We start from the raw sequence: 13699 nt of genomic DNA, 5'->3' as shown, positions 1-13699 counted from the left end.
ACGTAAGGAAGGATATACCTGCCATAGAGGGAGCGCAACGAAGGTTCACGAGATTGATTCCTGGGATGGCGGGACTGTCGTATGAGAAGAGATTGAGTAAACTAGGCCTGTATTCTCTTGAATTCTGAAGAATGAGGGGGGACCTCATTGAAGCATACAAAATTATTACAGGGCTTGATAGGGTGGATGCTGGGAGGATGTTTCCCTTGGCTGGGGAGTCTAGAACCAGGGGCCACAGCCTCAGGATAAAGGGTAGGCCAGTCAGGACTGAGATGAGAAGAAATTCCTTCACACAGAGGGTGGTGAATCTTTGGAATTCTCTCCCCCAGAGGGCAGTGGAGGCTCAGTCATTGGGTATATTCAAAACAGAAGTCGATAGATTTCTGACTAGTAAGGGCATCAAGGGATATGGCGATAGGGCCGGTGAATGGAGTTGAGGCAGAAGATCGGTGGCATAGTGGTTAGCACTGTTGCCTCACAGCGCCAGGGACCCGGGTTCGAATCCGGCCTCGGGCGACTGTCTGTGTGGAGTTTGCACATTCTCCCCGTGTTTGCGTGGGTTTTCTCCGGGTGCTCCGGTTTCCTCCCACAGTCCAAAGATGTGCGGGTTAGGTTGATTGGCTATGATAAATTGACTCTTAGTGTTAGGGGGATTAAATACGTGGGGTTACAGGGATAGGGTGGGATATGTGTTGGTGCAGGGGTTACGGGGATCGGGTGGGATATGTGTCGGTGCAGGCTCGATGGGTCGAAATGGCCTCTATCTGCACTGTGGGGTTTCTGTGTGTTTCTGTGATCAGCCATGATCTCATTGACTGGCGGAGCAGGCTCGAAGGGCCGAATAGCCGACTCCTGCTCCTATTTCTTATGTTCTTATGTCTTAACTAAGAGCAGGAGTCGGCCATTCGGCCCCTCGAGCCTGTTCCGCCATTCAATAAGATCACGGCTGATCCGATTACTCCACACTCCCTCCTACCCCCAATAACCTTTCACCCCCTTGCTCACCAAGAATCTATCTACCTCTGCCTTAAAAATATTCAAAGACTCTGCTTCCACCGCCCTCTGAGGAAGAGGGATCTAAAGACTTAGGGCCGTCTGTGAGAAAAAATGTCTCCTCATCTCTGTCTTAAATGGTCTTATTTTTAAACAATGACCCCCTAGTTCTAGTTTCTCCCACAAGAGGAAACACCCTCTCCACATCCACCCTGTCCAGGACCCTCAGGATCTTATATGTTTCAATCAAGTCACCTCTTACTCTTCTAAACTCCAGCGGACACAAGCCTAGCCTGTCCAACCTTTCCTCATAAGACAACCCGCCCATTCCAGGTATTAGTCTAGTAAACCTTCTCTGAACTGCTTCCAATGCATTTACACCCTTCCTTAAATAAGGAGACCAATACTGTACACAGTACCCCAGATGTGGTCTCCCCAATGCCCTGTATCACTGAAGCATAACCTCCCTACTTTTGTATTCAACTCCCCTCGCAATAAACAATAACATTCTATTGGCTTTCCTAATTACTTGCTGTACCTGCACAGTAACCTTTTGCGATTCATGCACTAGGACACCCAGATCCCTCTGCATCTCAGAGCTCTGCAATCTCTCATCAGTAACAAAACATCTTGCATTCATGACACAAAGATAGGTGGGTTAGCAAGTTGTGAGGAGGACACAAAGTATCTGCAGAGGGATATAGACAGGTTCAGTGAGTGGGCAAAAATTTGGCAGATGGAGTATAATGTGGGAAAATGTGAGGTTATCCACTTTGGTAGGAAAATTAAAAAAGCAAATTATTATTTAAATGGAGGGCGACTACAGAATGCTGAGGTACAGAGGGACCTGGGGGTCCTCGTACATGAATCACAAAAAGTTAGAATGCAGGTACAGCAAGCAATTAGGAAGGCAAATGGAACGTTGGTCTTTATTGCAAGGGGGCTGGAGTATAAAAGTAGGGAAGTCCTGCTACAACTGTACAGGGTGTTGGTGAGACCACACCTGGAGTACTGCGTACAGTTTTAGTCTCCTTATTTAAGGAGGGATGTACTTGCATTGGAGGCAGTTCAGAGAAGGTTCACTAGGTTGATTCCTGAGATGAAGGGGTTGTCTTATGAATAAAGGTTGAGCAGGTTGGGCCTATACTCATTGGGGTTTAGAAGAATGAGAGGTGATCTTATTGAAACATATAAGATACTGAGGGGGCTCGACAGGGTAGATGCAGAGAGGATGTTTCCCCTCGTGGGGGAATCTAGAACTCGGGGGCATAGTTTCAGAATAAGGCGTCACCCATTTAAGACAGAGATGAGGAGGAATTTCTTCCCTCAGAGGGTCGTGAATCTGTGGAATTCTCTGCCCCGGAGAGCTGTGGAGGCGGAGTCAGTGAATATATTTAAGGTGGAGATAGACAGATATTTGAACGATAAGGGAGTCGAGGGGTATGGGGAGCGGGCAGGGAACTGGAGTTGAGGCCAAGATCAGAAGAGCCATGATCTCATTGAATGGCGGAGCAGGCTCGAGGGGCCGAATGGCCGACTCCTGCTCCTATTTCTTATGTCTTATGCCTCAGTGTCAAATTTTGTTTTTTGTTTGATAACGCTCCTGTGAAGCGTCTCGGGATGGTTTATTACGTTTAAGGCACGATACAAATATAAGTTGTTGTGGTTTTCAGGATAGGTTGAGGGATTAGGCATTGCAAGAGTTAAATGACAATACCATTGCAAGAGTTAAATGACAATACCATTGCAAGAGTTAAGTGACAATAGCATTGCAAGAGTTAAGTGACAATAGCATTGCAAGAGTTAAGTGACAATAGCATTGCAAGAGTTAAATGACATTACCATTGCAAGAGTGAAATGACAATACCATTGCAAGAGTTAAGTGACAATAGCATTGCAAGAGTTAAGTGACAATAGCATTGCAAGAGTTAAACGACAATACCATTGCAAGAGTTAAACGACAATACCATTGCAAGAGTTAAACGACAATACCATTGCAAGAGTTAAACGACAATACCATTGCAAGAGTTAAACGACAATACCATTACAAGAGTTAAATGACAATACCATTGCAAGCGCTGCAGTCTCTAATATACAACCACCAATCCTGGGCATCACTAGTTTCTGAAATTGGAATTGATCAAGATAAATTGATATCAGGTGCAGGTTCAAGCACTCGAGAAGGGAAAATCTACCTGGCATTTAAGGGGATAATCAATTTTTTATTAATAGAATCTGGTGGAAAGAAATCTAGGTGGTCCTGCCGATTGCTGTTATCACGGAAGAAAGTTTGGCAGGGAAATAAGATTGAACATCGATAAAACCTGTCAGTCCACCAATACTGCTCTTAGGGTTTGGAATCATTTTGAACTGATAAGATGGAGTCGGGCACAATTTACTCCTGCTCCTGTTTCTTATGTTATGTTCTTATCCAGCGCCTTTAATGTAGTAAAACGTCCCAAGGCCCTTCACAGGAGCGATTATCAAACACAATTTGACACCGAGCCACATCAGGAGATATTAGGACAGGCGACCAAAAGCCTGGGTCAAAGAGGTCGGATTTAAGGAGGGTCTTAAAGGAGGGGAGAGAGGCGGAGAGGTTTAGGGAGGGAATTCCAGAGCTCGGGGCCCAGGCGGCTGAAGGCACGGCCGCCAATGGTGGAGCGATGGAAATCGGGGGGATGTGCAAGAGGCCAGAATTGGAGGAGCGAAGAGATCTCGGAGGGTTGGAGGAGGTTACAGAGATAGGGAGGGTTGTAGGGGTTGGAGGAGGTATCAGAGATAGGGAGGGTTGTAGGGGCTGGAGGAGGTTACAGAGATAGGGAGGTTTGTAGGGGCTGGAGGAGGTTACAGAGATAGGGAGGGGGTGAGGAGGCCATGGAGAGGATTTGAAACCGAGGATGAGGATTTTAAAATCGAGGCGACGCTCCCTCAGTACTGCCCCTCCGACAGTGTGGCGTTCCCTCAGTACTGCTCCTCCTACAGTGCGGCGCTCCCTCAGTACTGCTCCTCCTACAGTGCGGCGCTCCCTCAGTACTGCCCCTCCGACAGTGCAGCACTCCCTCAGTACTGCCCCTCCGACAGTGCGGCACTCCCTCAGTACATCCCCCTGACAGTGCGGCGCTCCCTCAGTACTGCCCCTCCGACAGTGCGGCGCTCCCTCAGTACTGCCCCTCCGACAGTGCGGCGCTCCCTCAGTACTGCCCCTCCGACAGTGCGGCCCTCCCTCAGTACTGCCCCTCCGACAGTGCAGCACTCCCTCAGTACTGCCCCTCCGACAGTGCAGCACTCCCTCAGTACATCCCCCTGACAGTGCGGCGCTCCCTCAGTACTGCCCCTCCGACAGTGCGGCGCTCCCTCAGTACTGCCCCTCCGACAGTGCGGCGCTCCCTCAGTACTGCCCGTCCGACAGTGCGGCCCTCCCTCAGTACTGCCCCTCCGACAGTGCGGCGCTCTTTCAGCACTGACAGTGGGGAGTGTTGGCCTGGATTATGGGGCTCAAGTCAATGAGTTGGGGAGCTTGAACGCACGACCGTCTGAGTCAGAGGTGAGAGAGAGAGAGCGAGTGCTAAACCCACCGAGCCACGGCTGGACAAACGACCTCAAGAACCTGGAAGGAAACAGAGAGGTAGGAGATCTTACCGCCCACAACTACGTACTGTCTGCTGTCGAGGGCGCCCGCAGATGTGTGATTCAGCAGACACGTGTATGTCACGTTGGTGTCCTGGGTGCGGGAGGGGAGGTCGAGCCGGCTCAACACTCTGAATGACCCGTCGCTGGCTGAGGTGAGCGACACGCTACGATTTTCCGCCGTCGCCAACAACACGCCGTCCCTCAACCACACGATCCCGGCTTCGGTCCCGTCTGGGACCCGCGTCGCGCATGAGACGACGCGTTGCTTCCCAGCGCTGTACGAACGGTTGGATGGCGGGGACAAGACAAGAGGATCTAAGGGAAGAAGAGTGGAGCTCGCTTTATATGATGAGAGGTCTGAACATCAAAAAACAAGAACATCGGAATTAACAACAGAGGACACTGGAAAAACTCAGCAGGCCAGGCAACAGGCCAGGTTAAGAAGGCAAATGGCATGTTGGCCTTCGTAGCGAGAGGGTTTGAGTACAGGAACAAGGATGTCTTGCTGCAGTTGTACAGGGCCTTGGTGAGACCACATCTTGAGCATTGTGTGCAGTTTTGGTCGCCTTATCTGAGGAAGGATGTTCTTGCCATGGAAGGTGTGCAGCGAAGATTCACCAGGCTGATACCTGGGATGGCAGGAATGACGTGTGAAGAGAGATTGGGTCGATTAGGCTTATATTCGCTGGAGTTTAGAAGAATGAGAGGGGATCTCATTGAAACTTATAAAATTCTAACAGGACTAGGCAGACGAGATGCAGAAAGGATGTTCCCGATGGCGGGGGAGTCCAGAACCAGGGGTCACAGTCTAAGGATAAGGGGTAAGAAATTTAGGACAGAAATTAGGAGGAATTTCTTCACCCAGAGAGTGGTGAACCTGTGGAATTCTCTACCACACAAGGCAGGTGAGGCCAATTCATTAAATATATTCAAGAAGGAGTTGGATAGATTTCTTAAGGCTAAAGGGATCAAGGGATATGGGGAGAAGGCAGGGACAGGGTACTGAATTTGGATGACCAGCCATGATCGCATTGAATGGCGGAGCAGGCTCGAGGGGCCGAATGGCCTACTCCTGCTCCTATCTTCTATGTTTCTATGTTTCTATGCAACATCCGTGGAGAGAGAAACAGAGTTAACGTTTCAGGTCGAAACCCTTCGTCAGAACTGAGAAAAAAAGGCATGAAATGAAATAAAGGGCAGTTTGGGGGTTGGGAAATGGGGGAGGGGCTGAAAGGAGAGACATTAAGAGATATTCAAGGTGAGATGAGATGGTAATAGGACAGTTAAAGAAACAAACAATGGCTCGCGATGAAGTGTGAAATGCGCTGGCAGAGTGAAAGGCGTTGACTCTATGGGCAGGGTTTTCATTGGGCCGTGGAGGCGGGATTGGAGGCGTGCGGGGAGTTAAAATCCCGAAATCAGGGGTCCCGATCCCGTCCCGCCCTCAAACCCGCCTCCATGCCAGTTTCAAAGGAGGTGGGTACCCGACCCGCACTGGGAGGCGGGAAGGGATTAGTGCTAATTAACTGCCTGTTAACAGGTAGTTACCAGGCCGTTTTTAGCCTAATTCCTATTTTTAAGGTTGAAGTGTGGGATTCCCGACGGCTCCAAACCACGCCAAGTTAGCGAGGCGGGTCGTCGGGCTGAAGGGCTTGGAGGGGTCGAGATGTCCGGTGTTCAGGTGAGTGATGGGTGCATGAGTGCAGAGCTAAGTGTGTTTGGTGTGTCTAAAGTGTTTAAAGAAGTTTAAATGACCATTCTTACCTTTTCAGCCTTCCTTCCTTTATGTCCCGGGAGTCCCTCATCTCACCGGCACAGAAAGCAGAGTGGCTGCGAACTGTCAAAAGTGACAGCCTTCAGCTTTCTGTGCCGGTGAGATTTCTAACTGAGTCTGTGTAGAAGGACTCAGGTTAGAAGTAAGACTGTCAGCGTTTGACAGCTTCAAACAGCTGTGAATCGCTGCTATTTCATCTGTCAAAACCTCTTGACAGATGAAATATCAGTCTGTGATGTCACCTGTTGCCGGGTGGCCCTTAATTGGCCTGCTGAGCCCGCTGGGCGGGCTCAACAAGGTCAATCAAGGGAAAATCGTGTGGATTGGACGCATCTCAATGGAGGCGGGACTACAACCCCGAAAGTTGTAGTCCCGCCTCCTACCCGACTCCGGAGTTAAAATCCTGCCCTATTTCTCTCTCCACGGATGTTGCCTGCTGAGTTTTCCCAGCGTTTTCTGTTATTTAGGATTTCCAGCATCCGCAGTATTTTGCTATCGTATAAGAGCATAAGAATTAGGAGCAGGAGTCGGCCGTACGGCCCCTCGAGCCTGCTCCGCCATTCTATAAGATCATGGCTGATCATCGACCTCAACTCCACTTTCCCGCCCGATCCCCATATCCCTTGATTCCCCTAGAGTTCAAGGGGGAGAAATTCGGTATCGCCCCATTTGGGGCGCAATTATCGGCCGTGCGCAAAGATTAGCGCCTGGCGCTAATTATCGCCTCCGACGGCAAACTTGGCCTCTATCGCCCCTGGAGGTGATTGGAGCGCTAAATCAGGCGCTACACACCTCTATTAAGGCGCTAACGCCGAGGAGCGAGGCGCTACCTCAGAGCGCTGGCGAAGCTCATGTGATGTCAGTCAGCAATGGAACACAGACACACTGGCGCCGGCCAGTTCTTAAAGGGGAGGGTCGATCTTGCTCTCCATCCACATCCTGCTCATTGCAGCCTTGAATCTCGGTCTGGAGAGACCTGTACATCAAATCTGCTGGAAAGACCAATGGAGAGACCCAGGGAAAGAGCTCAGAGTGCAGCCCCCACAGTCTCTTCTAAATCGATGCAAGGAAGGTCAAATCAAAATGAACCTGCAAAGTGCTGCTCAGTACCCAAAACTCCTCAACACAGCGTTGAATCTCTCCAGAAGTCTCTCTCTCTCTCAGAATGCGCGGTGCAAAAACTGTCACCAACAAAAAGAGGCAGGAAGCGGTCGCCTTTAAATAGCGCTCCCACAGTCCCTTCCGGACTGCAAAATGCTCCCCTCAACCTGTCGTTGCTAGCGGCAGGTGGTAAGGCAGGGGCAGCCACTCAATATCTGGTCCGGGGCGCTACCGGGGCGTTGCACGCTCAACTGACGTCACGATCTGCCGGCGCAGGAGATCGGCCATCTCCATATGATCAACCATATGTTGGCCTTCGTAGCGAGAGGGTTTGAGTACAGGAACAAGGGTGTCTTGCTGCAGTTGTACAGGGCCTTGGTGAGACCACACCTTGAGTATTGTGTGCAGTTTTGGTCGCCTTATCTGAGGAAGGATGTTCTTGCCATGGAAGGAGTGCAGCGAAGATTCACAAGGCTGATCCCTGGGATGGCAGGAATGACGTATGAGGAGAGATTGGGTCGATTGGGCTTATACTCGCTGGAATTTAGAAGATTGAGAGGGGATCTCATCGAAACCTATAAAATTCTGACAGGACTAGACAGACTAGATGCAGGAAGGATGTTCCCAATGGCGGGGAGTCCAGAACCAGGGGTCACAGTCTAAGGATAAGGGGTAAGCCATTTAGGACTGAGATGAGGAGGAATTTCTTCAACCAGAGAGTGGTGAACCTGTGGAATTCTCTACCACACAAGGCAGGTGAGGCCAATTCATTAAATATATTCAAGAAGGAGTTAGATATATTTCTTAAGGCTAAAGGGATCAAGGGATATGGGGAGAAGGCAGGGACAGGGTACTGAATTTGGATGATCAGCCATGATCTCATTGAATGGCGGAGCAGACTCGAGGGGCCGAATGGCCGACTCCTGCTCCTATCTTCTATGTTTCTATATATCTGTCTGCGTTTGGTCTCCCCAATGTGGAGGAGACTACATCTTGAGCAGCGAATACAGTATACTAGATTGCAAGAAGTACAAGTAAATCGCTGTTTTACAGGTGACCTCCCTATTCTTCCTACCAAAATGTAATACCTCATATTTATCTGTGTTGAAATTCATTTGCCAATTATATGCCCTTTCTGCAAGTTTATTAATGTCCTCCTGTAACTTGTTGCAGTCCTCAGTATTGACAATCCCCCCCAATTAGGTGTCATCTGCAAATTTAGAAATTGTGTTTTCGATTCCAAAGTCTAAATCGTTAATATAAATATATATATTTTTCAGTCGGCGCTATGTCGGAACTCCCACTTACCGTGCACGAACAGCCTCGTTCCATTCCCTTCCTTGGTGGTGCTCTGCCCACTCACGAGGAAGGAGATGTAGCAGTAGTACGTCTCGGTGTCGCTGAGCCGGAGCTGGTGGAGAAGCAGTGAGAAACAGCTGCCCCCGCTGTTGGTGCTGACCACCAGCCGGCCTTGGTAGCGCGGGGGAATCTCGGGATAGATCACCGTCGGCTCCCTGCCCGGCTCTTTGAGCGCCCAGTACACGACGCGTCGGAAGATCTCCTCCTCCTGGTCGCCCGTGTAGCTGCAGTTTAACGAGACGGACTGGCCTGTCAGCCCGCGGACGAACGAGGGCCCCTGGGAAAGCACCAAAGCTCCCTGGAGACCATCTGCAGGAGCAGAGAGAAAGGGTATGCAGTCGGTGTCAGTCACAAGCCGCGTTGATCCGGGCGAGATATTAGGACCGGCGACCAAAAAATCTAGAGTTCGGTTTTAAGGAGCGTCTTAAAGGAGGAGAGAGTGAGGCGGAGAGGTTTAGGGAGGGAATTCCAGAGCTCGGGGCCCAGGCGGCTGAAGGCACGGCCGCCAATGGTGGAGCGATGGAAATCGGGGGATGGACAAGAGGCCAGAATTAGAGGAGCGCAGAGATCTCGGAGGTTTGTAGGAGGTTACAGGGATAGGGAGGGTTGTAGGGGCTGGAGGAGGTTACAGAGATAGGGAGGGTTGTAGGGGCTGGAGGAGGTTACAGAGATAGGGAGGGTTGTAGGGGCTGGAGGAGGCTACAGAGATAGGGAGGGTTGTAGGGGCTGGAGGAGGTTACAGAGATAGGGAGGGTTGTAGGAGGCTGGAGGAGGTTACAGAGATAGGGAGGGTTGTAGGGGCTGGAGGAGGTTACAGAGATAGGGAGGGTTGTAGGGGCTTGAGGAGGTTACAGAGATACGGAGGGTTGTAGGGGGCTGGATGAGGTTACAGAGGTAGGGAGGGTTGTAGGGGCCGGAGGAGGTTACAGAGATAGGGAGGTTTGTAGGGTCTGGAGGAGGTTACAGAGATAGGGAGGGTTGTAGGGGCTGGAGGAGGTTACAGAGATAGGGAGGGTTGTAGGGACTGGAGGAGGTTACAGAGATATGGAGGGTTGTAGGGGGCTGGAGGAGGTTACAGAGATAGGGAGGGTTGTAGGGGCTGGAGGAGGTTACAGAGATAGGGAGGGTTGTAGGGGCTGGATGAGGTTACAGAGATAGGGAGTGTTGTAGGGGCTGGAGGAGGTTACAGAGATAGGGAGGGTTTTAGTGGGCTGGAGGAGGTTACAGAGATAGGGAGGGTTGTAGGGGCTGGAGGAGGTTACAGAGATAGGGAGGGTTTTAGTGGGCTGGAGGAGGTTACAGAGATAGGGAGGGTTGTAGGGGCTGGAGGAGGTTACAGAGATAGGGAGGGTTGCAGGGGCTGGAGGAGGTTACAGAGATAGGGAAGGTTGTAGGGGCTGGAGGAGGTTACAGAGATAGGGAGGGTTGTAGGGGCTGGAGGAGGTTACAGAGATAGGGAGGGTTGTAGGGGCTGGAGGAGGTTACAGAGGTAGGGAGGGTTGTAGGGGCTGGAGGAGGTTACAGAGATAGGGAGGGTTGTAGGGGGCTGGAGGAGGTTACAGAGATAGGGAGGGTTGTAGGGGCTGTAGGCGGTTACAGAGATAGAGAGGGTTGTAGGGGCTGGAGGAGGTTACAGAGATTGGGAGGGTTGTAGGGGCTGGAGGAGGTTACAGAGATGGGGAGGGTTGTAGGGCACTGGAGGAGGTTACAGAGATAGGGAGGGTTGTAGGGGCTGGAGGAGGTTACAGAGATAGGGAGGGTTGTAGGGGCTGGAGGAGGTTACAGAGATAGGGAGGGTTGTAGGGGCTGGAGGACGTTACAGATATAGGGAGGCTTGTAGGGGCTGGAGGAGGTTACAGGGCAGTTATCGGTATCTGTGTGTGCACTAATATTTGTACATGGCCATGCAGCTTGGAACGTGAGTGTATGCGTACAATACCCGTGTCCCTTTAATATTCATTCTCGGGGATGTGGGCGTTGCTGGCAAGGCCGGCATGTATTGCCCATCCCTACTCGCCCCTTGAAAAGGTGGTGGTGAGCCGCCTTCTTGAACCGCTGCAGTCCGTGTGGTGAAGGTACTCCCACAGTGCTGTTAGGGAGGGAGTTCCAGGATTTTGACCCAGCGACGATGAAGGAATGGCCGATATATTTCCAAGTCAGGATGGTGTGTGACTTGGAGGGGAACTTGGAGGTGGTGGTGTTCCCATGCGCCTGCTGCCCTTGTCCTTCTAGGTGGAAGAGGTCGCGGGTTTGGGAGGTGCTGCCGAAGAAGCCTTGGCGAGTTGCTGCACTGCATCTTGTAGATGGTCCACACTGCAGCCACGGTGCGCCGGTGGTGGAGGGAGTGAATGTTTAATGTGGTGGATGGGGTGCTGTCTGGAATGTGTCTGTTGCTGCAGTCTGTGTGCGCAATGTTGCCGTGTGTGCTGTTTTGAGTCCGGGACTTTCACTCAAACTCTCCACAAACCTCATTCCCCCTGGGGTCAGGCCTTACAAGTTTTGAAATGAGGATTCCACAACTGCAGACTGCAGGAAGATATCAATGGACTGGTCAGGTGGGCGGAACAGTGGCAAATGGAATGCAATCCGCAGAAGTGTGAGGTAATGCATTTGTGGAGGGCTAACAAGGAAAGGGAATACACAATAAATGGTAGGACACTGAGACTTGTAGAGGAACAGAGGCTTCTTGGAGTGCATGTCCATAGATCCCTGAAGGTAGCAGGACAGGTAGATAAGGTGGTTAAGAAGGCATACGGAATATTTGCCTTTATTAGCCATGGCATAGAATACAAGAGCAGGGGGGTTATGCTTCAACTGTATAAAACACTAGTTAGGCCTCAGCTAGAGTACTGCGTGCAGTTCTGGTCACCACATTACAGGAAAGACGTGATTGCACTGGAGAGGGTGCAGAGGAGATTTACCAGCCTGCAGCCTCCGATCTATCTTTACCACTCTGCAGCCTTCCGGACTCAATATCGAGTTCAACAATTTCAGATCATAACCTCGGCCCCTATTTCATTTTTTCTTGTAATTTTTCCACTCCTTCCCCCCCCCCACCCCCCGCCCCCTTTCCTTTTGTTTCGCTCTCACACCTGGCAGCTATCCCTTGCCCCGCCAGTACGCTTTACACCTAATCTCAGCCTATTACCATCTCGTCTAGCTTCTAACATCTTTTATTGTCTCTTTTTTACTTCTTTTGTTTCTTTTATTCTTTTGTCCGATCGCAGCCCTGCCTCCGATCTATCTTTTCTTTCCAGTTTTGAAGAAGGGTTCGACCCGAAACGTCAACTCAAATTTCTGTCCACGGATGTTGCCTGACCTGCTGAGTATTTCCAGCATTTTCTGTTGTTATAACCAGGATGTTGCCTGGGCTGGGGAATTTCAGCGATGAGGAAAGATCGGATAGGCTGGGGTTGTGTTCTCTGGAACAGAGGAGGCAGAGGGGAGATTTAATTGAGGTGTATAAAATGATGAGGGGCTTAGATAGAGTGGATAAGAAGGACCTATTTCCCCCAGCAGAGAGGTCAATAACCAGGGGGCAGAGATTGAAAGTAATTGGTCGAAGGATTAGAGTGGAGTTGAGGAGAACTTTCTTCACCCAGAGGGTGGTGGGGGTCTGGAACTCTCTGCCTGAAAGGGTGGTAGAGGCAGAAACCCCTCATCACATTTACAAAGTTCTTGGATATACACTTGAAGTGCCGTAACCTACAGGGCCATGGACCGAGAGCTGGAAAGTGGGATTAGGCTGGATCGTTCTTTGGGCCGGCACGGACACGATGGGCCGAATGGCCTCCTTCTGTGATGTAAATTTCTATGGTTCTAAAGGAGAACAAAAATATCACGTAAGCAGTTCCGCTAATTCGCACATTGAATTAGTAAACTCGCAGTGCGCGAGTGATGTGTTACCCGTGGTTCTCTGGAAATAGCTTTTGTTCTCTTGCCTCTGAGTCAGAAGGATGTGGGTTTGATTTCCCACTCCAGAGACTCGAGCACGAAATCCACAGATTGAAGCTAATCGGCAAAAGAACCAGAGGGGGAGATGAGGAGAATTGTTGTTACGCAGCGAGTTGTTGTGATCTGGAACGTGCTGCCTGAAAGGGCGGTGGAAGCAGATTCAATAATAACTTTCAAAAGGGGAATTGGAGAAATACTTGAAGGGGAAAAATTCACAGGGCTGTGCGGAAAGAGCAGGGGGGAGTGGGACTAATTGGAGAGCTCGTTCAAAGAGCCAGCACAGGCAGGATGGGCCGAATGGCCTTCTTCAGTGCATCATTCTATGATTCTAAAGCAGAACTGAGAGACTATAACGATCAGGAAAGATTGAACAGGCAGGGGCTCTTTTCTCTAGAAAAGAGAAGGCTGAGGGGTGACCTGATCGAAGTCTTTAAGATTAAGAAGGGGTTCGATAGGGTAGACGTAGAGAAGATGTTTCCACTTGTGGGGGAGACCAGAACTAGGGGCCATCGATATAAGAGAGTCACTGATAAATCCAATAGTGAATTCAGGAGAAACCTCTTTACCCAGAGAGTGGTGAGAATGGGGAACTCGCTACCACAGGGAGTGGTTGAGGGGAAGAGCAGAGATACATTTAAGGGGAAGCTGGATAAACACACGAGTGAGAAAGGAATAGAAGGATATGGTGATGGGGTGAGATGAAGAGGGGTGGGAGGAGGCTGGTATTAATGGGGTGAGATGAAGAGGAGTGGGAGGAGGCTGGTGTTGATGGGGTGAGATGAAGAGGGGTGGGAGGAGGCTGGCGTTGACGGGGTGAGATGAAGAGGGCTGGGAGGAGGCTTGTATTGATGGTGTGAGATGAAGAGGGGTGGGAGGAGGCTTGTG

General features: G+C 50.6%; 1 protein-coding gene across 1 annotated transcript in view; it reads right to left on the bottom strand.

The window, feature by feature from the left end:
- Window positions 1-13699, bottom strand: part of LOC147110122 (CD276 antigen homolog) — a 32703-nt gene that overhangs the window by 5584 nt on the left and 13420 nt on the right. Inside the window, exons 3-4 of the mRNA XM_086002468.1 lie at window positions 8810-9169; window positions 4636-4941 (exon numbers count right to left, since the gene is read on the bottom strand). Of these exons, the coding sequence (XP_085858594.1) occupies window positions 4636-4941; window positions 8810-9169 (666 nt within the window). The remainder of the gene's footprint in view (window positions 1-4635; window positions 4942-8809; window positions 9170-13699) is intronic.

Source organism: Somniosus microcephalus, chromosome 12, assembly GCF_052327205.1.
Source record: "Somniosus microcephalus isolate GS21.2 chromosome 12, FLI_Smic_1.0, whole genome shotgun sequence".
NCBI classification, from domain to species: domain Eukaryota; kingdom Metazoa; phylum Chordata; class Chondrichthyes; order Squaliformes; family Somniosidae; genus Somniosus; species Somniosus microcephalus.
Note: the sequence above shows the minus strand (reverse complement) of the source record. Positions and strands in the feature narration are given on the sequence as shown.